The 24635-nt window shown below is 39.1% G+C and overlaps 1 protein-coding gene across 1 annotated transcript in view; it reads left to right on the forward strand.

Moving 5' to 3' along the window:
* LOC136447043 (serine/threonine-protein kinase Nek10-like) overlaps positions 1–24635 on the forward strand; it is a 31199-nt gene that overhangs the window by 958 nt on the left and 5606 nt on the right. The window contains exons 3-31 of the mRNA XM_066445718.1: positions 553–692; positions 1504–1602; positions 2691–2775; positions 3083–3124; positions 3565–3643; positions 3901–3968; positions 4613–4692; positions 5778–5864; positions 6414–6503; positions 7140–7179; positions 7573–7664; positions 8384–8535; positions 9368–9507; positions 11112–11176; positions 11563–11665; positions 12364–12492; positions 13305–13349; positions 13819–13960; positions 14573–14694; positions 15399–15501; positions 15637–15715; positions 16436–16565; positions 17344–17414; positions 18184–18333; positions 19776–20011; positions 20688–20897; positions 21527–21695; positions 23775–23827; positions 24204–24319. Of these exons, the coding sequence (XP_066301815.1) occupies positions 553–692; positions 1504–1602; positions 2691–2775; positions 3083–3124; positions 3565–3643; positions 3901–3968; positions 4613–4692; positions 5778–5864; positions 6414–6503; positions 7140–7179; positions 7573–7664; positions 8384–8535; positions 9368–9507; positions 11112–11176; positions 11563–11665; positions 12364–12492; positions 13305–13349; positions 13819–13960; positions 14573–14694; positions 15399–15501; positions 15637–15715; positions 16436–16565; positions 17344–17414; positions 18184–18333; positions 19776–20011; positions 20688–20897; positions 21527–21695; positions 23775–23827; positions 24204–24319 (3117 nt within the window). The remainder of the gene's footprint in view (positions 1–552; positions 693–1503; positions 1603–2690; positions 2776–3082; positions 3125–3564; positions 3644–3900; positions 3969–4612; positions 4693–5777; positions 5865–6413; positions 6504–7139; positions 7180–7572; positions 7665–8383; positions 8536–9367; positions 9508–11111; positions 11177–11562; positions 11666–12363; positions 12493–13304; positions 13350–13818; positions 13961–14572; positions 14695–15398; positions 15502–15636; positions 15716–16435; positions 16566–17343; positions 17415–18183; positions 18334–19775; positions 20012–20687; positions 20898–21526; positions 21696–23774; positions 23828–24203; positions 24320–24635) is intronic.

A 24635-nucleotide genomic window follows, 5' to 3' on the forward strand; every position in this document is an offset into this window, starting at 1 on the left:
ATCGTTCGACAACCTATGACGAATGTGACCGCGCCCCAAGTCATAGCCCGACATACATGTGGGAATATTCAAATGCTAGTCAATCCTCTATTAACAGGTGTCAGGCTATTGGGAAGGGAAGCATTCAGAGGAGTGATATAGAGCTAGAATAGGATGGCTGCGAAAGATGGAACTGAAGTACTAATGTAAACAACTAGTTAACTCTCTGATATATCTCTTCTATATCTTTATAATTATAATCCTTGGTAATGTAATTGTAAATGCAGAAATGTTGGCAGTGGTCTTATGTTTGTGTTTTTCACGGTTTTCAGTACAAACTCTATACGACGAACTTAAAGCTGTTAAAGCTGTACCATTGTGTGACTGTAGCGCTACTATTGTTTAAAACACGAACTCAAAACCACCGTGAACACTAAATTTTCTCCCTACTGCAAAATCAAATCCCTGCAAATATTTTTGCATTTACAGTACTTCGCACAACTGTAGCTTAGTTTTACTCGTATTGGTGTATCTGAATTATGATTTATGAATTATGATTTTGTTTGTTCACAGCTTCCGTCCATAGACGTCACTGCCCCCTCCAAGTCCAGTCGGTATGGACAGTTACGGGGGACGGGGAAAATCAAGTGGCCGCCCGCCCATCCCTCCTGTCAGGAGCAGTCCACAGAGGCACTGGCACTGGAGAAATTCAGGTCTGTTCAAATACTTCAGTAGTAAGCCATCTTGGAAATCATGGGATTTTGTGATCTTTGTAATATTCGTGACATCAGTGTGGTGCAACGGTAAGAGCATTGGACTCAGAGCATTGAACCAATAGGTCCCGGGTTCGATGCTCGACATGCCCTGACGTTGTGCCCTTGGGAATTTCGAAGGGTTACATGACCTTCCCTGGCGGTGGAGTGATGCCCACCGAACCACTTCGGCTAATCTATCTAGAAGTGTGCCAAAAAAACGCACTACGGATTTGGTGCGCCAATGTGCCAACATCAGCCACATTTACCACCAAGAAGTGTACAATTTTTTGTTACTTTTTTAACCTTTCTCTAAAGCAAAATTCAGTCCACAATCATTTAGATTTTGTACCTTACAGCCATACCTACCATTGCATGATTTTGAGGAGGAGATTGCTATTTTTGATACTCTTTTCCAAGGAACTTAATTGTCAGGATTAGAAGCTCCTAGAAACAGAACAATGCTTTTCAGTAGTCCTTTTGCAATTGTATTACCAGTAGTGTTTTCCCTGATACTGTACAATTTAACTCTTTCTTTGTGCCCTTACTACATAACAAGAAGTTCTTTTATTTCTACTAACTGTAACAGCAGTAGTAACTATATATATACACTATTTTACACTAATGTTACCTAGTGTATTTTATGTCTATCAACTTTCAACATGTCTTGTTGTGACCCTTACTTAGCCAAGTGTGGCAAAAATACATGTATGCAATAAAGATCTTAATTATTCATTCAATAAGTGCGTACTTACTTCTGTTTGTCCCACAGTAAGAGATATCAGAACGACCGAGTGTTCAGTAAACACCCCATGCAGGGGTACTTCTCACAGATCTTCACAGCCTTGATCAAACACAGACTATGTAGTCCGTAAGTACAGTTTGTTTGTTTGTATTGCATACCCAGTAAATAGCCTCCTTGAATTAATGATAATCTGTCCAAATATGCAGCTTGTACTCTTCAGCACAAGCCTGGTAACCTCCTTTGCAGACTTGTTGGAGCGATGCCGTTTAATTTTTGGGGAGCGCTGATACAAGATTTTTTTTCACGGGCCAAGGTTCTCTAATGCCAGCTTAGGGAGTTTCGCATAATTCATCAGCCGCGAAACTCCCTAAGTCGGCATTAGAGAACCTTTCGATTGGCCCGTATAATTATAAAAAACTGCGTATCAGTGCTTCCCCAAAAAATAAACGCTGCCACTCCAAGAAGTCTGCAAAGGAGGTTATCCGCTGAACTGCTTACCATATTTCTTCTAATAAAGGACGCAATTTTTTGAAATTTCAACTGTCAAGCTGGCGCTTCGGGGTGCGCACTTTATTCAGGTTTTTCAGTCAACTATCTCAGCTGGTGTGATTGGTGTTACGGTGAAGCCCAAATCGGGGGTTTGCACTTCATTTAGGGTGCGTCCTTTATTAGAAGAAATACGGTAAGTTTATGGCGTAACACACCAGTTTTGTACTGAAGAGTACAAGCTGCATATTCAGACAGATTTATAGCACTGTACCGTAGTGTACGTCCTTGGCATCATGCTTTTCCTAACTTTCCAGTCTGTATTAGGCAAGTCTTTCTACAGTCTTACATGTCGTCCTCTAGTCTTCCAAAGCTTCCATATCTCTTCCGAAGTCTCATCTTTTGATAAACTCTACATTTAAGAACTTGTTCTTTCTCTCCATCTCTTTTTCTTTCTGTCTTCTTTCCTTTTCTGGTCACAACTGGAACTCTGTGTGTAGACTTCTGAAGCTGGCTATCTGGACAATTGTAAGTGTAAGAAATTAGTTCTAGAGACGGAAAATGTTGTTGAAAATATCGTTGATTTGTAATTTCTAATCTTGTGCAATGTTAACAGGAAACTTCTTTGTTTGAAATTGTTATGGTGTACATTAAACTGGACCTCTGGGAAGAACGACCATTGATTGGTTGATTGATTGATTGATTGATTGTATGCTATGTTTGTTCAGAGAGTGGACGGAGCGTGCCCCGCCCGAGAACATCCTCCGAGTGGTGACCTGTCTCAGGATGCTGATGAGAGATCCCACATATCAGGTCAGTACGCTCTGTAACCTCCAAGAGGAGGGTCTGCATGGGGTTTTCCACAAGGCTTAGCCAGCTATTTTAATTCATACTCATAGTGGATTGTATTTGTAGCCAGCTGGCTAATTCAGTGTTAAGCGTTGTTGGCAACAGCTATTCTTGAAACTTCTTTTATTATACGTAGCATGTTTGTTATTCGATTGAAACACACAGGGCGAGTAGTACAGTCGCCTGGCTCCCAGGAATTGAACCTGGGCCGCCAGTTCACATCACCGGCCCTCCTAAATTTATCGTTCACTGTATTGTCTCTCTTTTGCAGAAAATGTTCTTTGATTTAGATGGACTCAAGTTGCTTGCAGAGGTAAGTTCTTTTTCATGAAAACAATTTAAAGATACCATATTTTCTTTCCATAATTTTAACAAGAAGATGTTGTAGATGGTACAATCTGTCAATCGAATTACATGTAATGCAGTACATTATTTATTATCAAAACCCAATGATTGTATCGCATGCCCTTTTGGGGTTCTTTAGATGTGAGCTTGTGTATTTTATTTGACTAAAGGCTAACTGCAAAATGCTTTCAGGTTGTCAAACATTTGTGTACACTTTGTATGAAAATTTCAAAACGTTACAATTCATAACCTAATTAGTTCTGCTAGTTTATTTTAGTGACGCTGAAGAAGAGTGATGGATGTCACTCAAAATGTCCGGAAGTAATCGTAATCTATCCAGTAGTAGAGTTTGAATTGTATGTGAGAATTCATGACTTGTTGCAAAATAATCTATTTTCTCGTCCACAGCGCCTGGAAGCAGCTACACACAGCTACCTGACTTTTGGGGAGGGGCCATACGTTGTAGATATACTGAAAGAGATGACAAGTAAGTATTGTTTCTACCGTCTTAAAGTTTAAGGTTGATAGTTTTATTATTGATTTGTGAGGCAATTATTAGATCCTTACATGTCACTTTGTGAGTTTTTTTAATGAAATTCAAATTGAATACAATCATCGATAAAAAAATGCTTAGTTTTATTTTGAGTAATTATAAAGGACAGCTGATACATGTTCTAGGAAAGCATCGTATACCAGATTTTTATGTGATAATCATATATTAAACACCATAACTTTTTTTATCAGATATCTTCCAAAAGTTGTCAGTACAAGAGAAGCAAAAGGACTGGTTGGTGGCTTGTCAGGCTCACAAGGTGGGAAACTACTGAGTGTATATCTTTGAATATAGTTGCTGCTGCAGTAGTTTATTTTATCTTTCTGTTTTTTTTTCTGTGACATTTCCACATATATGTTTATTCCCTACCACAGAATTGAATCCCCTCAAACTTAGATTTGCAATATCTCGAATGGCATTAAGACGTACACTCAGTTCCTTTCACATAACTTTTCCCAAACTAAGACTCAGACTCAGTGGGCACTCAAGAATTCCGTTCAAAAATCAAGCTGGAGTTTGATCAAAATTTCAGTTTATTTTACAGGATAGTCAGTAGATGTATGCTTTTTAATTCATAAAATTCAAAAGAAGCAACTTTTGGTTTTGATTGAACATGCTTAATGTGATGAATTCTGAAAGAAATTGGAAGTTTTCTTAGTTTTGTATAGTTTGTACAGTTGTAGTTTGAATATAAGTCATACGATTTAATAAAAGTGTTCCCTGTCCTTCTCTTACCTTGGCCGAGAAGGTTACGTTTTCGGCAGTGTTCAAGAACTTTATTTGCAAAATCCATAACATTTTTATGATATGTCACGGGAAAAGGTTATTATAGTAAATAGCATCATTTGGCGATGGTATGAGGTCGTGGAACTCTAGTTTGATGAAGATGTTTTTGTTCCCCAGTCCCTGGTGCTATTGCTGTCAGCCAATGACGTGATAGTCCTCCACTGTTCCCTGTACGCTCTCATCAGTCTGGCACAGAGGTAGGCTCAAAACTTTCTGTAAATTGTACAGGGACTTGATTTTGCAGTTGAAGTGGAAAGGAGGTTTTCATGATAAGTTTGTGGTTGAAAAAATTCTGCTGCACAGTTAGTATTACAAAGGAAATGAATATTCATGGTGTCATGATTTTGCAATGCAGAGGTCACCTCTAAAACTGGGAAAATAACATTGTGCAGGTTTCAAGATTTGCTGTAGAAATTTATGTGTCAAAGCTGATAAGTAGAGATTTATTCCACCGACGTTCGGTAACCATCTTTCACCTTCTTTAAGGCAATTCTTACTGGTTCACATAGCAATGCAGCACAGGTGTTGTTGCTTAATAATAATGAGATGCATTCCCAAACACAAAGTATTTACATTATGTACAATCACGGGATGACATCACTATGCGGTCCCAAACGTACATATAGAATACAACAGGGAGTACATGTATTCCGTATCACCCGAGGTACCATCCTGACCGCGGGTAATAACATTGTGCACATGTCATGCCGTAAGCCGGAGGGCAATCCGACCCGCGGGAGGGCTGGGACCGAGGGTGATACGGAATACAACGTATTGTATTTTATTTATGTCATGCCCACCCGAAAATAACACACATTTCAATGTGGAAAGTGACAGAAGTTGAGGCAGTTTTGTGTCCTCGAACACAAAACTGTAACAACATTGATTCCAACCTCCGAATCCGGTATTCAAATTTTCGGCGGCTGCCCAACCGGACTGCGCTCGAAATGCATTTGAAATATTGTATGGAAGCCCGTGTGATACAACTTCTGGACCTGAACCCTATGTTATGCAGAAAATTATCACACGGTCCGGAACACCCATACAGGCCCAGGTATGACATAAAGAAGTGTAACACATACACAACTATCGATCAAAAAACAATGCAATGAAATTGATGAAATAATTCACAGATTATTTAATACATGTTACAAAATTTAACAAACAATTGAAGAAGAAAGATTCTCTAGTCTCCAAGTGGATTTTGTGGTGGAAAATTAGAATTTCCCATGAAGAGTTTCTCATGAAAATGACTTTAATTTCTATTTTTTTGCCCCTGCAGCCCTGAACCCAGAGCCGTAATAGCAGAACTCCATTGTGTGGAAACTTTACTGAGAATACTGCAGGAGTATGACAACATGTCCAAGAAGTAAGTCATCTAGTTTAGTGAATGTTTATTTATAATATTTGTTTATCAAAAAATTAAAAAGCGATCTTGAACCAGCTAAGCTCACTGAAGATCTACATGTATTCTTCCACTGGTCGTGACAGAGAAGGCAGACACTACATATGTACAGTATTTACAGGTTCATTGTACTGGGGAAATTCCCCTCGCTATTTTTGACATTAGTACAATGAACAATGAACAGTGGACCATGGCTTAACGTCCCGTTCTAAGGACTACAACCCTTTCCAGTAGCTTGCATGTTGGGTGAGCAACGACAGTCGGGATTCGAACTCCCAACCTCTTGTTCCCAAGGCAGGATTGCACTACTGTCTAGTACTAAGCGCTATGTAACAAGGATTCACTTGAAGACGAAAAATATGCTTCACCCTCTGAAAATTAAACAAATTCCTTTTGGCAATCAACAAATTTGGCCAGCGGTTGTTGACAGTTGGCCTGTTGAATGAGTGGTATCTGTACAAAGCCAGGGTCCTATTGCTCACAATCATGTTCTGTACAAATTTTCTTGTCCAGTCTTGCTGCGAGACTGTTGAGGTCCCTCTGTGGCGACAGTCAGGCCAGGGAGCAAGTGAAGATATACGATGGTGTGCCAGTACTTCTCAGGTCAGTCAGATATCAACATTCACACACATACATGTACATGTATGTGTGTATATTTATGTCATACCTGGACCGGGAACGTTGAATATGTGTATTCCAAACCAGTCTGTATTTTACGGTTATGCACAGGCTTCCAAGTTATATCGCACAGGTTTCCATCATATGAATTGAACAAAAATTTGAATACCAGAATCCGACTTTGGAATTGTTGTTGTTATAATTTTTTGTTTGAGGACACCAAATTTTCTCAACATCTGGCGCAAGTTGCATTGAAATTTTGTTTTTTCAAATAAGTATAAAATAAACGTAATATAACACGATTTGTTCTACATCACTCTCGGTCCCAGCCCTCCCGAATACATTGTGTTGTATTCTACAATATACATGATTTTATAGTGGGTTGTGATACTGACTTCCAGCTTTTTCATTATATAGATCTAGGTTGATCTTGTTGTAATGTAAAATTTAACTCAAATTGAAATGAATTTGCTACATTTTCTGGTACATGATTAATATACAATGTACATTGCAAGACCTTTTTTTGTTTTGTGACAGTTTGAACTTATTGAAAAATTACAGCATACATGTATATTACATACTTGCATGTTTAATAACACTGTCTCATGACTTTTTCCACAGTTTGTTGCATTATGACAGTTTGAACCTATTGTGGAATGTGGTAAGTGGAACCATTTTAATTTTTGCATTTATTGTATGGCTTTATTACATAATTATACAACATATTAGACGTTATACTTTGAATTTATTTATAATATGAAAAAAGAGATAATTAAAAGATTTTTCCCCGAGGTTGTGTTGTTGATCTATGGTTACGTAGTAACCCCCATTAACATTTATCCGCTGGGTTACATAAATCCGCCACCTTGGGTTTGAGAGATCTCTAGTGTAGCACCCTCCAGGTATGCACATTTTATACAGGAGTGCGTTATACTGGGGGATGTTGGGTTGGAGATCTGTTTGGACGTATCTTTTCAGGGTGGTGGAATTATATTAAAGATGTCACATACTGCAGTAACTGTAGCAGCTGATGTTTTATATCCATCCACTGCAGGTCTGGATCCTTGTACAGTTGTGTGAAGACCCAGACATGACCAATGATATCAGACTGATGGGAGGGATACCACTGCTGCTGTCCCTCTTACAGTAAGGGCTTGGGACTTCTTCATTATCATATCTTCATCTTCATCTGTTTCTCAAAATTGCATGTTGTACAATATATACATGTGACTATATATAGGGCTGAAGACATACTTGTGCTTGACAATATTTTGGGAATTCAAACTTTTCGATACATGTAGGTTTGTTTTATAATTCTTTAATCACAACTCCGTCAAAACAAAGCACAATTTTTCTTGGATAAACATGTAATTGTTTAGAAACAGCTACTGCAATTAATGTGAGACCCACATGCAGTGTCAGCTCTCAGTTTAACTTAATTTTAACTGTTTATGTTAAATGTTTGTATCTTTTTTTGTTTTCTATTTCTTTCTCATTTGTATGTATTTATTCCCTATTTGAAATAAGATAAGAAATAAAACAAAAAAGAAAAAAAAGTTAACATTTCAGACATCTATTGAGGTTTCATGTTCGATTTGATTTAATTTGTTAGAATTGCAACAGTGCAATACACGTGGGACGCAGGCAGCTATTGCTGGTGTCGTGACCCACACATGATATACCCGTTTTTACACCTGGGTGGGGTGAGGTTAGTTATGTAAAGTGCCTTTCCCAAGGACACAACATGGGTGGCGACACGGTATTCGAACCCGGAACTGCTGGGTTCTGGGTATAAAACCCTGCCGTTACACCACACGACCCCACGTTGTACTTGACATGTCATTAATTGTTTGTGCCTGTTTCAGTGATCGTAAGTTTGAAACAGACAGGACGTCCCTGACACAGCTGTCGAGTTCCGCAGGTGCCACGCCCGGGCACGGTGGATTCCAGGTCACGTTCCAAGGGGAGGAGTCGGAGGTCAATGTCAGTGAAAAGGACAAACTGTCCTTAAAAGCAGGTGTGCTTGAAATCTGTTGTTACCTTCGTCAAGAAGGTTATATTTTACCGAGCATGTTTCTTTGTGTCTGTTAGTGAACACGATAAGTCAAGAATGCCTTGATGGATTGTCTTCATATTTGGTACGTTGCTCGGTAGGTATAACTGTAAGATCTCAAAATGATTAGATTTTGGGCCAACTATTTTGCCTAATTAATGAGGAAAGTTTTATGGGATCAATCTGTCTTGGTGTTCATTTTCCATGTTGGCCCAAGCTAAGTATGAGAAAACTCAATGTAGAGGCTAGTGCCAAAAAAAAAATCATATTCAAGCCGTTAGACCATTGAGAAAGCCACTAATTACAAGGCAAAACTAGTCATGTCTTGGGGCTTGACGGGAACTATGTGACTACAGCATCTTTTCTGAAGATGTGGGGTGAGTGTGTAGGGACTCAGGGGTTCATCAAAATTGGGAAATAGGGGCGCTGCGCACTCTTGTTTCAGCCCAGCGCCCCCTTGTTGAATTCAGATTTTAGGCTAGCTTAATCCCCAGCATACAGACTTCACTCAGCAATCGATTCTTCCATAAATACATAGAGTGCCTACCCTTTCTATCTATGTACCAGTGAATGCCATACTTTGTACCTTGTACAATTGTTGTGCAATAAAGTTATTATTATTGATGTGATATGCTGGACATGATAGATATGTGTGCTGAGATATTTAAAGCAGAAAGAATTCTTCAAGTTCCAAATGCATTTTCAGTAGATTTTTACACATTTTTTTGCGAGCAGTATGATAAATGTTACACAGAGTATTATTAAATGCATTAAACTGTTTGTTATTTTTTGTCAGTTGTCTGCACGGCGCTAACAGAGCTGGTTTTAAACGACACGAACGCGTATCAGATCGTACAGACTAACGGTGTCTACCTGATCGGACTTCTCATCATGCCGCCAGAATCAGGGAACTCTGAGATCTACATCGACCTTCAGGTAGTGTGTAGTTCTATTACATGTAGAAGTTACTGTTAATGGTTTTAAAGTTAGCTGGACTTAATTTCGCAGAAGGGAGAAAATCTGTTGTTCTCTGTGGTTTTGAATTCGCAGTTGAAACAATACAGTGTAGTTGGCGGGCATTTTCGCATTGGTTTTAAGTCTGTGGCGAAAAGGTTGCCGCAAAACTTTGAACATTAAACGACCACAAAAATGTCAACATATTTACAGTACTGAAGTCTGAATGATGCATTTTTCAAACACATATCTAACCCATCCAACCTAGCTCGAGAAAGGGCACAAGACCGTAGTGGCTGGCTCACGCTAACCAAACTTGCACATGAAAACTTTGAAAGGACACACCGTAACATTGTAGAGGCCAGACACAGACGTAAAACAGCAGCAGCAGTGACCAGGGAGCAGAGTCAGTTCCAGTTCAGCTGTGAGCAGTACGGACGACCCTGCCATTTTTTTTTATTTTTTATTCTGTCATATTTATCCAGGGTGGCCCTGCTCAGTGGTTACCACTGCTTTTCAGAGGGGCCCTGTCATACATAAAATAACTGATAATACAAACAGAAATATCAACATATAGAAATAATAACAATAAAGATCATAATGAAAACAATGAAGGTAATGATAACAATAGTAAAAAAATGATAACAATCATAGTACAAATCATAATACAAATCATAATACAAGTCAAATCATAATTAAATCCGTTCCATGTCATTGAGGGGTCAGAGGTCATGCCAGTCCTTGCCAAGTGTTACATTTGTTTTTAAAGACAGACATGGATGAAGAAGTCTTCATAGATTGTGGCAGGCGGTTCCACATAATCGCACCTCTATATGAAAACTTGCGCTTTCCACATTCAAGGCGTACTAGCGGCAGTTTCAAGGATAGATTCAGACTGTGCCTGGTTGGATAATTATGATATTCAGAAGTTCTATGAAAGATATTGATGTACTCTGGAAGTTCGTTGTTAACTGCCTTGTACATTGATTGTAGTAGGTGCAAGTTTCTCCTAGACACTAAGGTTTTCAAGCCTAAGGCAGAGAACTCCTCATCCCCAACATGATGCGTATATGGCAAACCTAGAATAAGTCTCACTGCGCGGTTCTGGAGCTTTTGTAGTTTGTCGGACAGACACTTTCCACAGTTGCCCCATATTACATCGCAATAATCCATTTTTGGTAAAACCATACAGTTAAACATCATAAGAGTGTGTTGTGGCAGACATGGGACAAGACGCCGTAGGACTCCCAGTCTCGACGAGACAGCATTACATAATTTGTCTGTGTGTACATGCCATGATAAGTAAGGGTCAAGCCAAACGCCCAGGTACTTGTAGCTAGAAACTACTTCCAAACTGGTGCCAGAAAGGGTAGTTGACAATTGCCCTGTACTTGACTGCAGCTTACGCCATTCCAGAATCAGACTACTGAGTCACTTGCGAACGCACAACAGATGATGGAAGGATGCACATGGAAGTCATCATCAAATATGATGGACAACCAACTTGAAGGATCCAACCTACGTTTACCAAAATCTAACAACACCTTTCGGAACGTATATATTCTTACGTGCCTTTTTGTTTGCAGAGGACAGCTTTCCGCACTCTCAGATTTCTCTTCAGTATGGAACGGAACAGACAACTCTTCAAGAGGTACAGTGTGACAGTATTTTATTATTATTGATTTAACATTTATAAAGAAAACTACACCTAACCTCTAGATAGTATGTATGGTCATGATAGCTGGTCAAGATACCAGCATTTTGATATTTTCACATACATGTAATATTATGTACATTAACTGTTTTGACAATGTAATCACACTTAATTTGTCACCCTTTTTTCAAAGACAAATTTTGTCACGCCATATTTCTGTTAAAATTTGTCACGCTTTTTAAAAAAATACCTGATATTTCTGTTATAGAATTAAAAAATCTATCTTTTGGTGACGTATATGTATTGCGAACTATATTAGATTTATTGCACGTGTACATTGTATTCTGTGGCTTAACTCTTCCTTGTTTCTGCATTTTTCCCAGGTTGTTTCCGCCTGACCTGTTTGAGATGTTTATTGACATCGGCCACTACATACGGGACATAAACGCCTACAAAGAAGTGGTGGATAAACTCAACAGTCTACCGGTAAGTGTTACATTTCTTGAAGATTATGATTTACCAACTTAAGCAGAATTGCGATTTAGATTTAAAGATGATTCTTGATTTTTAGCGTCAACGGTCATCATTTCATTGAAAGACTGAATTAAGGACTTCTTTTTGTTTTGATCTCTTTTTAAAAAGTTGCAAAATATTGAATGACAGTAACTGTGATATAACGGATAGCTCATCATATGTATACTATTATTAGCTATAATTATAAAATGCATTACACTTACATGTAGATGAAAATGCCATGTACACCTTTTTTATTCCTTATTTCATTAACAATCCAGTCTCTTTTCTTAATTTGTATGTTAAAGATATCCAGCAAAGACTAGCAAACTATATATAATTTTTTTTCTAGTTTAGCTGACAAAGACACAATCTATGTAAACCGCAGAACAAAACCACCGCGAACACTCAATTTTCGCCTGAGCGCAAAATAAAACAATGCAAACTTAAACGCATTTACAGTATTTATTGAACCCTGCCACTCTGCACCATACAGTGCCAGATTGTGGCAAATAAAACGATAGTTACATTAAGTAATATTCTCTACTTGATAACTATTAATAGTACATATCAATGGTTATACATGTGTACAATGTATGTAACTATAACCATTAATGGAACACTGATATCAACTTTTAAATCTTCTGTCTTTCTTTCTTTGAATTTTGCAGAAAGATCAGATTCAGGTGATCCAACAGAGAATATTTGACACCAACCAGAACAAGGAGCCCAACACCTTCATCAGTACTTATGCTGTGTACGAGCTGCTGGGGTCTGGGGCGTTTGGGAATGTGTACAAGGTAAGAGAACTGACCTGTAGCGTTGTATCACTCTTGGAAAATTGATGGCAAGTGTATGTGTGTTGAAACTATAATTTTTTATCATGACTGTCAGTTACTATCCCAAAGGTACATGTATATGTGTCCTTTGTAGATTTAGTCTACATAAATTGAACTCTAATGTAGAAATTAGATTCTGGTATTCGGTTAGGGATTAATCGACATAACCTACACATGCATGTAGGTGCCATGCTATTTAGTTTATGCTGAGGTCACAATTCCCTAACCGGGGTGGCCCAGTCGGGCAGTTACAAAAAATCAATCAATACTAAAAAATGATCTTAAAGACAACAAAACACAAACCACTATTTGCGTATATTCTTGATAATGAATTGTTTAATTCTCGTTCACGCAAACAGCCCGGCTAGGCCCCGGTTTGGAAATGTGACCTTAGCAGTACTGGGGCTCACATACTAATGCTACATAATGCAAACTTCATTGCATTTGCGATGGAGTGAGTATGGGAGCCATTGTATTAACCAAATAGTATGGCAAACTACAGGCTAAGATAGATATACTGTACATATACATATGTATGTCTGCACAAGGTATAATCATTAAACAGAAAACTTCACAAAAGCCAAAAGAGATCCATTTGATGAAAAAGAATATTTTCGAAAAGAAAGAGATGGAAAAACCACAGAAATAGACTGTATATTCTTTATACTGTGTTGCTAAGAACAGTGCTTACTTGTTATAGTATATACATTTGAACAATATTGCTTCTAATTTAAAAGTTTTTTGAGAATAATAAATTTTCCTTGTTTCATCAGGTGAAGAAAAAAGATTCCTCAGGGACCTTTCTTGCACTCAAAGAGGTAAGTTCCTTTTTAATGATAACTTAAATTGCTAGATATTAGATGATTGTATTTCTGGTTGTCAGTACATATAAAACTGAATGATTCTACGCCTAATGCCCATGACGTTGCCTGAACACCTTACCTTATCACCTTAGTTCTTCCTATTACCTTAGCGGCACATACAGTGTATTAGGTTTTGTGCTTCTTTCTTTGCTCTGTACCAGGAACTTCCAGTGGCTTCAAGGTCTTCCATGTCAGTCTTGACCTTCCCCTACTTCTTCTTCCACCGTGTGGCTTCCATTCCAAGATCTTCTTTGCTGTTCTGCTTTCTTCCATTCTCAGGACATGTCCTAGCCATCTTAGTCTTCTCTCTCTTACCATGTCTGCCTATAAGTTTTCTCTCTGGTTTGTTCTGTGGTTAACCTCTTTGGTTCGTCGTGAAAATAAAGAAATTCGATTCAAACTGTGTAAAAACTTGTCTTTTTAGATCAATGTTCACAACCCTGCACTCGGAAAGACAGCTAAGGAGAAGGACAAGAGTATCGGTGACATCGTCGCGGAAATCAACATCATCCGTGAACAGCTCAGACATCCCAACATCGTCAGATACTACAAGACCTTCACGGAGAGTGAGTACACTCCAGAATCTGTAACTTCTTTTGGATACACTTTTAGATACTCTTATCCATGACCCCTCTACTTTGACCTTGTTGAAAATCGCCCATGTGGCCGAAAAATCACATAGAAGAAAAATAAAGGCTAATGACTTGACTGGACTTGACTGAGATAGTGTTACAGTGACGGTAAGTTTCTTCATTTTTTGCAGGGACTTCATTCCATGTTTTGTGGTGTTGTTTTAGTTTTGCGGTTAAAACAATTCTGTAACACAGCAAGGAAGAAGCACCTCAGAAGACACGAAAAGAAAACCTTTGTGAACATTTTAAGGCTTACAGTAACCATTAGTTATATCCTTTCAAGCGTCATTATATTCATAGTTACGTTTAGCAGAGGTCCTGGGATCAAATTCCCTGACATGCCCTGTTATTGTGTTAATGTTGTGCCCTTCCTCACTTCACTTAGGTGTGAGTGGATCAAATAAATCTGCAGTTAATTCTTCAGTACAACCCTGGTGTGTTAATGAGGCGGTTTACCAGGTATGCAATACAAACAAAACAGAAGAAACAAATACATGAAATACAAATGTATTGTTGTTGTTCTAACACTGTCATATTTCTGTCCAGATGACAGACTGTACATCCTGATGGATCTGATAGAGGGCGCTCCTCTGGGGGAACACTTCAACTCCCTGAAGGAGAAGGGGGAGAGGTTTCCTGAGGACAGGATATGGAACATCTTCTTACAGGTGTTATTTTACAACATTTTCCCAGTTACACATTGAAGGACTGTCAAATATGACATTACTGGTAGAGCCAAAATATAAAAAGTTTTGAGGAGCGAATAACACAGATTAGGATCTTTATTTGCATTATAAATCATAGAATGCTGTTATAATCATAAGATTTTTAGCCATGAATTTTACAATGTATAAATACTAACCTAAAAGTTATGGGATATGTGCGTCCGGCATCCATTTTGTACAAAAGAAATCAGTTTTTCTGTGTTTTTTTTGTTTCTCAAGCAGCTGGATATATTTTGTTTGAACAGTCAAATGTTTTAGGTAGCATCCAATACAAAAAACATGTACCTTTCGTCAGTGACTGAGAAATATCTCTAGTCCAACAAAGATCTAAACAAAAATTCAGAATTGATATGTTGACTTCTTACAAATCTATCCAGTTGCTTCAGTTAATGTTAACTTGTCTATTTTCTTATTACCTGGATGTCTAACCTTCATCAATGTATCCATTTTGTGTATAGTGTCATATTTATCTATCATTATCATGATATTCATGTTATATTTTGTTCATACCTAAGATGTTTTCAGCAAAAAAAACTCGACGAGAACAAAACTCAGTACGATTGACAATTGCTTGAGTCAGTCCCTTTTTCTAGTGGGCTATGATATGGATTGAAAAAGTGTGACCGTTTTCTTTCCTGTTGTTTCAGATTGTGTTAGCCCTGAGATATTTGCACAAGGAGAGAACTATCGTCCACCGAGACCTGAAACCTGACAACATCATGCTTGGCGAAAACGACAAAGTCACCATAAGTATGTATCGTCTGTTTGTTTGTTTGTTTATTTGTTTGTTTGTATATTTACTGCTTGTCTACAGATTTCACTTTTTTTCACATTGAGTTGTTGTAATTGTATGAAAAAAAATCTTTTTTCACCCCCCTTTTGCAGCTGACTTTGGACTTGCCCGCCAAAGGAGCGGAGAAGAAAGCAAGATGACTTCCGTTGTTGGAACCATCCTCTACTCATGGTATGTTCTAATCTAACATGTTAATTAACTAACATGTTAATTAGTGATTTGGTCTGCTAAGTTTAGGTATCACAATAAGTAATCTAATCTTCTGGTGTCCTTTAATTTGTGCCTACCAGTGGTAGAATACCTTAAGGTCTCATTCATGAGTTTTTTCGCCCCATAGGGTTACATGTTATAATACGTGTTTTACATGGGCGCGTTCGTAATGAAGATATAGAAAATGTGCCAATGTTTTTCATTCCATGTTGAGAACATTTACCCTAGATTATGTGAAAAAATTGACAACATTTTCACTACATACAATCTATTGTTATAGCAATTACAAACTGCACTTGGCTACACCCCCAAAAAGCCACTTTCCAGCTGTAATCGCCGGACCGATTCACACACAATGCCCGGCCTGTGTACGTCCGACCTCGCGCGCGGCTGCCGAACTTTGCCTGCTAATTTCTTCAGATACAAACAAGCTTTCATCAGTTTGACGCTTGAGATAGGTTGAGCTAGCTAAAAGGGAATTTCCCACCGATATACACACACGTTCATGCAGCCGTTCATTTTTTGGGCCACGCACTCTTTTAGCATACCCACTCGGAGTAATACAGAAATGAGACCTTAAGTGGAAAAAAAAGTTGTTATCAACCACCTGTTCTGCTGAGGTGGCTGCAGTTCCTTCTTCATCTGCTAGGTGGCGCCACATGACTGTTGTTTTTTCTTTAGTCCAGAGATAGTGAAGAGTGAGCCGTACACAGAGAAAGCAGACGTGTGGGCATCAGGCTGTATCCTATATCAGATGTGTGCCCTCCAACCTCCCTTCTACAGTTCAAACATGCTGTCCCTGGCTACCAAGGTATGAATGGTTTTTGGTAACACCTCAGGGAGGAGGCATTAAATTTCTAAACCTGTGATACCATGAAGGAAGATTGTACTACTGTAAATGCAGCAATGTTCGCAGGGATTTAATTTTGGGGTATGGACTAAATGGAGTGTTTGCGGTGGTTTTGAGTTCGCGTTTGAAACAATACAAGTGCTACAGTCACACAATAGAACGGCTTTTCTCGGTGGTTTTAAGTTCGTGGTAAAGAGTTCACCGCAAAAACCGCGAACATACAACCACCGCAAACATTTCTGCATTTACAGTATTCATAGGATGTTTGAGATACCTTTTGTTTTTCCCAACCATTTTTATAACAGTGGGATTTCTCAGTTTATAGATTTGAAAGTGAAGGCGAAAGTTGTAGAGGTTGCTTTGAAGTTGTCTTACTGTTTGCTAGTGCTCACATATTTCTTTTTCTGAGACATTTTTTTGGCCCTCTTTCAAAAATCATATTTCTACCAACAAGCTCCTCTGCCATGATCCAATGACACAAATTGGCACAAGCTTGTTAAAAAACCTAATGCATACTAAGTCTTATAAGTCAAAGTCTTGTAGAAATATGATGAAATCATTGCTCTGTGATTCTTGGCAACAACTTGTATAAAAAAGTGTTTTCTTAGGATTTTACAAGATAGTGCAAGTTTGACCTTAGTTTACTCAAAATCCCTTCACAATATACTTGCCCTTTAGTCTTAATCCTTACACGGTGCCTAATTTTTGTGAACGATGTACTGTTGTTTTATTGCCACAGATAGTGAATGCTGACTATGAACCACTTCCCAAGGACCTCTACTCACAGCAGATCACAGGTGTCATAGGCAGGTAGGTCACTGCAGTGTTTCACAGTGTAAACTACATACCTGTCAAACACTTTATAAGGTTTAATGAAGACTAATAATATTGACTTCCTCCACTTTGAATATAAAATGACTGTATATACTGTAAATTCCGTTTATTTTTACGAGGATTAACATTCACGGTAGGCGCAGAAAATTTTTTGCGGGGTTTGCAGTTCACAGTAGTAACTGACATTGCTGTAGCACAAAGAGATTTTCAAAAACAAAACCAAATATATTGTTTTATATTAATTTTGCAGATTGAGTATGTTTTCAAACAAATGTCAAATATTATATGGAATTGTAGCATCATACTAGTGGTCCATTGCATGGTTAGTACTTTGGCCCAAACTAAGTTATAGAATTTAATGTAAACAGAATTATGGACTATGATACTTCATTATGGACTTATGGGCTATGACACTATATACAGTATACATTAATAATTTTGTGTGTATGTTTGTGTGTGTGTGTGTGTGTGTGTGTGTGCATATGTGTGTGTGTGTGTGTGTGTGTGTGTGTGTGTGTGTGTGTGTGTGATTTATAGAAGGGAACAGATACCATTATCATTGTATCTTCTATTTTTGGGCTGTTTGACGTCGGAACCTGAAAATGTGTGTGTGTGTGTGTGCATGTGTGTGTGCACATGTGTGCATGTGTGTGTGCGTGTGTGTGTGTGCATGTGCGTGCGTGCGTGTATGTGTGTTTTAAAGAAGGGAGCGGATAGAACATTATTGTTTATCTTCTGTTTTTAGCTGTTTGACGTCGGAACCTGACGATCGACCGGACATCGTCCAAGTGGCCGCCCTGATCTCAGACAAGCTGCTGGTGTACATGGACCAGCTCAGGATACACCAGGTCAACATGGAGAAGAAACTGGAGAGGGAGCGAAAGAGAACACAGAGGTGGGTGGTTTGCTCATTGTCATTTTCTATCTCTGGGCAGTCATGGGGTGCCACCTAGCAGATGAGGAAGAAATTGCAGCACATAAAAGTTGGGAAAAAGAGAGCTGGAAAGAGAGAAGAAGAGAACACAGGTGGGTGGCCAGCTCATTGTCATTTTCTATTTCTGGACTGTCATGTGGTGCCACCTAGCAGATGAAGAAGGAATTGCAGCACTCAGTACATTACAGTTTGGAAACAGGAATTTGTTCAAGAAGCTGGAGAGGGAGAGGAAGAGAACGCAGAGGTGGGTGGGCAGCTCATTGTCATTTTCCATCTCTGGACTGTCATGTGGTGCCACCTAGCAGATTAAGAAGAAATTGCAGCTCTCAGCACATTAAAGTTTGGAAACTTGAATTTGATCAAGAAACTGGACAAGAAGAGGAAGAGAACACAGAGGTGGGTGGTCAGATCATTGACATTTTCTATCTCTGAACAGTCATGTGGTGCCACCTAGCAGATGAAGAAGAAATTGCAGTTGAGTGTTTGATAAAACACTAAGCACAAAAAGTTCAGATTTGATCAAGAAATTGTAGAGAAAGAGAACACAAAGGTGAGAGCTTAGCTCATTGTGATTTTCTTTCTGGACCAAAGAAATAACAAGTCATGTGGTGCCATCTAGCAGATGAAGAAGAAATTGCAGTTACCCTAGTGGAAAAGGTGGTTGATAATAGACTCAGCACAAAAGTTTGGAAACTTGAATTCAATCAAGAAACTTGAGAGGAAGAAAACACAGAGGTGAGTTGTTCAAGTTCAAGATGCACTTGAACAACAATCAAGAGCTTAAGCGCCCTCTTGCAGAACATACAGAAACTGCACTGCAGAAACACAATCACACACACGGACATACACACATACATGTACACATACACAGACACACACATAAACAGTTAAATACTAATCTACTGATTCAGAACATCTTATAATGTTTGATACATGTATGTGGCCTGTAGCTCAACTGGTAACAGTCTCCCATTGGGCTCCTGGTTCCAATTAGTTTGTAACCCGGGGAGACCCTGATTTAAATCCTTGGAAGGGCATCTTGGTTGTAACTGTATTCATCTTTCGGAAGGGACGTAAAATGTAAGTCCTGTGATGTCTCAAGCACTTTAAAAGGCACTACAACAGCCTCATTACTCAGATGGATCCTACTGGTTATACATTTGTATTGTCTTGTACATGTACTTCAGATGAATACATGTGCCGGCACTGTACTATTCTGTTGTGATGTAGGAAAAAAAAATTCATTTCTTGTTCCCTGCTCAGACATTTTGTGGAGGCGAACCGGAACATGCAGAACTACCATTGACTATTCCTGGCTGTACTTCAGATGAATATTTGTAATACTATTTTGTTGTGATGTAGTAAAAGAAGTATCATACTTTCCTTTCTCGTTCCCTGATCAGACATTTTGTGGAGGCGAACCGGAACATGCAGAACTACCACCGGCTGTTCCTGGCATCTCAGGAGCGTTACGACAAACTGGTCAGTCTGCAGAGCAGCGGAGGCGCGTCCAGCTTCAAGGGGGGCGGGGACAGCGGGAGCGACCTGAGCGACAGCGTGTTCGCCGTGGCGGCGGTGTACGCGGAGGCTAACAAGAAGAGGGAGAACGGGAGCACGGCTCTAGCTGACAGTGAAAAGGGTGAGTGACTTTTACTGTCACTCACGTAATACATACTGGAACAGAATTATATATAAGAACTTGGGAAAAGTAATATTGACACTTGACAGGGCTATGTGGGGTGAATTATGTACTAGCTTGGTCCCTACTGATACAGGTCGAAAGATAGAAAATGGTTACCATTATAGTAATAAACTGTTGGTTTTGCTATTTCTGGTTTCAGGATATGGATATTGTTAAGTCATAGGATATGATAACCCTGCTTCTTTGTTCATAATCTTTAAAATCCATATACTATAATCTGTATAGAACCTTGACTTATTGCAGATTTAGAACTTGAAAAACATTTCAATCTTTGTAGGTGTCTGAGGGTTGGTGGCAAAACAAAAAAATTCTACCTTTAAGTTACCATATCTAAGTTTACCCCAAGAATCTATGAACTTTCACAAATTCTCTGCCACATCTTTCGGTCTGCTCATTTTTTTCTTTATAGAAAGTGGTCATTCTCTTCTTGAGGTGAGTCATGATAACACGCTTTTTCTTGACCATAATAGTGAGCAGCAAGGTCACAGACCACTATTCTGTGGAGAATCGTTTATCAGGATTGCTACAAAGCCAAAATATGATATTATTGTAGGCAGAAGCCCAAACTATGATTATGAAATATTATTTCATATCTGTTATTTTTCCACCACAGACATGTCCAGTTCATCAGGCTCTGATCAGGAGAGCGACTCGGGCACAACGCCAAAATCCAAGAAGGCAAGTAAGAAGAAAGACTTGAATTCCTCAGGGTCCTTACAGCTTCCACATGCGTCTCCAGGGAAGAAGCTGTCCAAACCCACCCCTCCCACATCCCCGCGGGTTCCACACGGGGCCAGGAGGGCGCTACAACTGGACGGAGCTGGTAAGTTGTGTTAAAAGACCTTGAAAGTGGTGTGTGATGCTGGATTGGTGCTGCATTAATGGTTTATTGGTGCTGTATTGATGGTGGATTGGTGCCGTATTGATGCTGGATTGGTGCTGCATTGGTGCTGCATTGATGTTGCAAAGGTGCTGCATGCATTAATGGTGGATTGGTGCCATATTGCTGCTGCATTGATTGATGCTGGATTGTTAAATGTAATTTGGTGCTGCATTGATGCTGGATTGGTCTGGCATTTTTGGCATTGATGCCACCTCAGTCCAGATCCCTTAGCTTGATTGGCTAGACAATGCATGGTATGACAAAATATAGCATTTCCTGGTTATATTCTCAATGACAATGATAAAAGTATTCAATCAGCATGCACATACGTGTTTGTACCAAATTACACCCATCTCCTGTTATTGAATATCACACCATCAAAAGATTATTCAGACTCCAGGTTTTTGTCACAATAGAGCCAATTGCATGTAATGCCCGGCATGTAGTGACAATGATGTCACGGTGACTGTCTTTTCACTTTACAAATGCCTCCATTTCCCACAACAGTAAGATTAAGTCCTCTCAGACTTATACAAATTTACAGTTAAATTTTTCATGTTTTCCACCAGACAAGTCGACATTTAGAAGCAGATCCAACTCCACCGAGAAGTCTGGCACAACAGATAAGTCCAGCACTAGCTCCCCTCCACGTGACAGCACAGACAGAGTTGTGCTCCAGCACCAGACTTCAACCTCCTCTACAAGCAGTGATGGCAATGGGGAGCGCAGAACACAAAGGTGGGGGAGGGCAGATTGTGTTTGGAAAAGCCACTATGCCATTTATGGTCATGTGTTGTTTCATAGCCAGATATATGGCTGTGTTTGGCTATTACATTTTACTCCCTCTGGAAACCAGCATTTTTTGCCTCTTAATATGTACATCATACAGCTACATGCAAAATTATTCAACACCCCTTGCATTTCGGACATTTTGGCAAATTGAGGAACTTTACAGCTGCATAATGTTACTAAATCATATAAGTGATGAACAGATATGTTATTACAGTCTGATATTACAGCAAAAGTTAAGATTTTTTTCATAGTCCATCCAAAATAGCAACTTTCACACAAATAGTACGTTGCAAAATTATTCAACCCCCTATGAGGGTTTGTCTTTAGTACTTAGTGTAGCACCCCTATTTATCTAAAAGCTGAATTCACTTGATGTAGACGTGAACGATAGCTTGTCACAAGCTTCTGGCAGTGCTCTTTGGGAATTTCAGCTTATTTCTCGTAGGTAATGGTCTCCAGCTCAGCAATTTTCTGAGGTTTACGTGTCGCAACTGCTGTCTTCAGATCCAACCAAAAATTCTCAACTGGGTTAAAGTCTGGAGAGTGTTATGGGTACTCAAGAACCTTCCAGGTTCTTTTTCTGACCAAACATATGTGGATGTCGATGTGTGCTGGGGGTTATTGTCTTGCTGGAATGTCCAATGACGCCCCAGCTTCAACTTTTTAACGGAATTGGTAACCTTCCTGGCCAGAATATCCTAGTACTGGTTTTATTTCATGATGCCTTCATCACGGTGGATATTCCCAGTGCCATTAGAAGCAAAACACCCCCAAAGAATCTCAGACCCATCACCATGCTTCACAGTAGGCAGGGTGTTCCTCTTTGCGTATGCTTAGTCTTTCCTGTGCCAAACATACCTCTGACCCGGAGGACCAAAGAGGTCAAGTTTTTTTGTTTCGTCAGTCAATATAACAGTGTCCAAAAACTACTGTGGCATTAGTAGGTTGTTTTGAGCATGCTGGAGGCAACTTTTTTTGTCGCATGGCTTCAGCAATGGTGTGGGTCTTGGTTTTCTGGCATTGAGCCCTTCAGCATGAAGTGTGCGGCGCACTGTGTCCACTGAAACAACAGTTTCTCCTTCAGCCAAATTGATTTTCTGGACTTTTGCAGTAATCATATGGTTCTTGTCCACCTGTCTTCTAAGAAATATCACCGTGGCTGCTGAAATTCTGGCCAAGAATATCGCCAGGTCAGTTATGGAGTTGAAGCTGGGGAGTCATTGGACATTCCAGCAAGACAATAACCCCCAGCACACATCGACATCCACGTATGTTTGGGCAGAAAAAGAACCTGGAAGGTTCTTGAGTACCCATAACAGTCTCCAGACTTAAACTCAGTTCAAAATTTTGGATTGGATCTATTGAAAGCTGTTGCGGTACGTAAACCTCGGAAAATTGCTAGCCGGAGACCATTGCCCATGAGAAATGGGCCGAAATTCCCAAAGAGCACTGCCAGAAGCTTGTGACAAGCTATCGTTCACGTCTACATCAGGTGAATTCAGCTTTCAGATAAATAGGGGTGCTGCACTAAGTACTGAAGACAAACCCTCATAGGGGTTTGAATAATTTTGCAACGTACTATTTGTGTGAAAGTTGCTATTTTGGATGGACTATGAAAAAAATCTTAACTTTTGCTGTAATATCAGACTGTAATAACATATCTGTTCATCACTTATATGATTTAGTAACATTATGCAGCTGTAAAGTTCCTCAATTTGCCAAAATGTCCAAAATGCAAGGGGGGTTGAATAATTTAGCATGTAGCTGTACAACATGTTCATAATGTACATAACATTTGTATGACACTTTCGTTACAGACTTGAAGGAAAATATTCTGCTTGCAATAAAAGCTGACGTTAGGCTTTTTAGTGAAAACCGATAGACAGTTTATACTGTATTGGGTTTTACTGAATAAAAAGATATTCAAAAACTTGAATTTACTTATCGTTTTTAAATCTTCTTTACAGCTTTTATCGCCCAAGAAGCTAATTTAAAAGTTCTAAATCTACTTTTTCATTGCTGTAGTTCTACCTTGGAGCTGATGAGAAGAAGACTGTCTTCAAACAAAGGAAGGCCAAGTAAGTAGAAGATGAGTTCAGACATTTTCATTGATGGACAATTTTTTCCCTCTGTAATGTTTTCCTTTACTTCATACTGCCTAGCAAAGGATTGACAAAAGTTGTGTTCATGGAAAATATGTCTTCGGTGTGCATGTTGATTATATTGAAATTGTACATCCAGGTAAATTATATAATTTTGGTCATCTGATAAGTGGCATTATCAATTAGCATATAACTGCTGTGCAGAAGGCATTTGAAATGTAATTTCCTATAAGCCAACCAAGCCTCTTTAGCTAATCTGTCGAAAGCGTCCCAAAACACACACATAGATTTAGTGTGCCGACATCTACACATTTCCCATCCGGTGTCCTAATTTTCTTTTTCACACTACCAGACTCAGCGTCAGCGGGAACGGCCATGTTGACCATCTCCCCTCGGAAAGTGCGACAGATCAAAGACCCCATCCAGGAGATGTTACATCAGCTGCACAAGATCATCTATATCTCACAGGTACAGGAGAGTTTTCAGATCAGCCATTTTAGATGTTGGAAAGTGTTGAAGTTGTTTAGAGAAAAGGAAAACATGCCAAAAAGGTGTCTACAGTTCCAGAACATAGGCAAGGCTGTTATAGATTTTTGTGGACTTTTAAAGAGAGTGCGTCTTGTCAAGAAAGGCTTTAACATTAATATGCTTTAGCGTTATGCTTTTAACATATAATGTTTTAATGATGTGTACCCAAGAATACTGGAAGCAGAACTTGTAGATGCTTCAACTCGTTAGAGTATGATGTATGTCATCACAAACCATACTGATACAAATGTATTTT

The sequence above is a fragment of the Branchiostoma lanceolatum genome, chromosome 13, assembly GCF_035083965.1.
Source record: "Branchiostoma lanceolatum isolate klBraLanc5 chromosome 13, klBraLanc5.hap2, whole genome shotgun sequence".
In the NCBI taxonomy this organism is placed as follows: domain Eukaryota; kingdom Metazoa; phylum Chordata; class Leptocardii; order Amphioxiformes; family Branchiostomatidae; genus Branchiostoma; species Branchiostoma lanceolatum.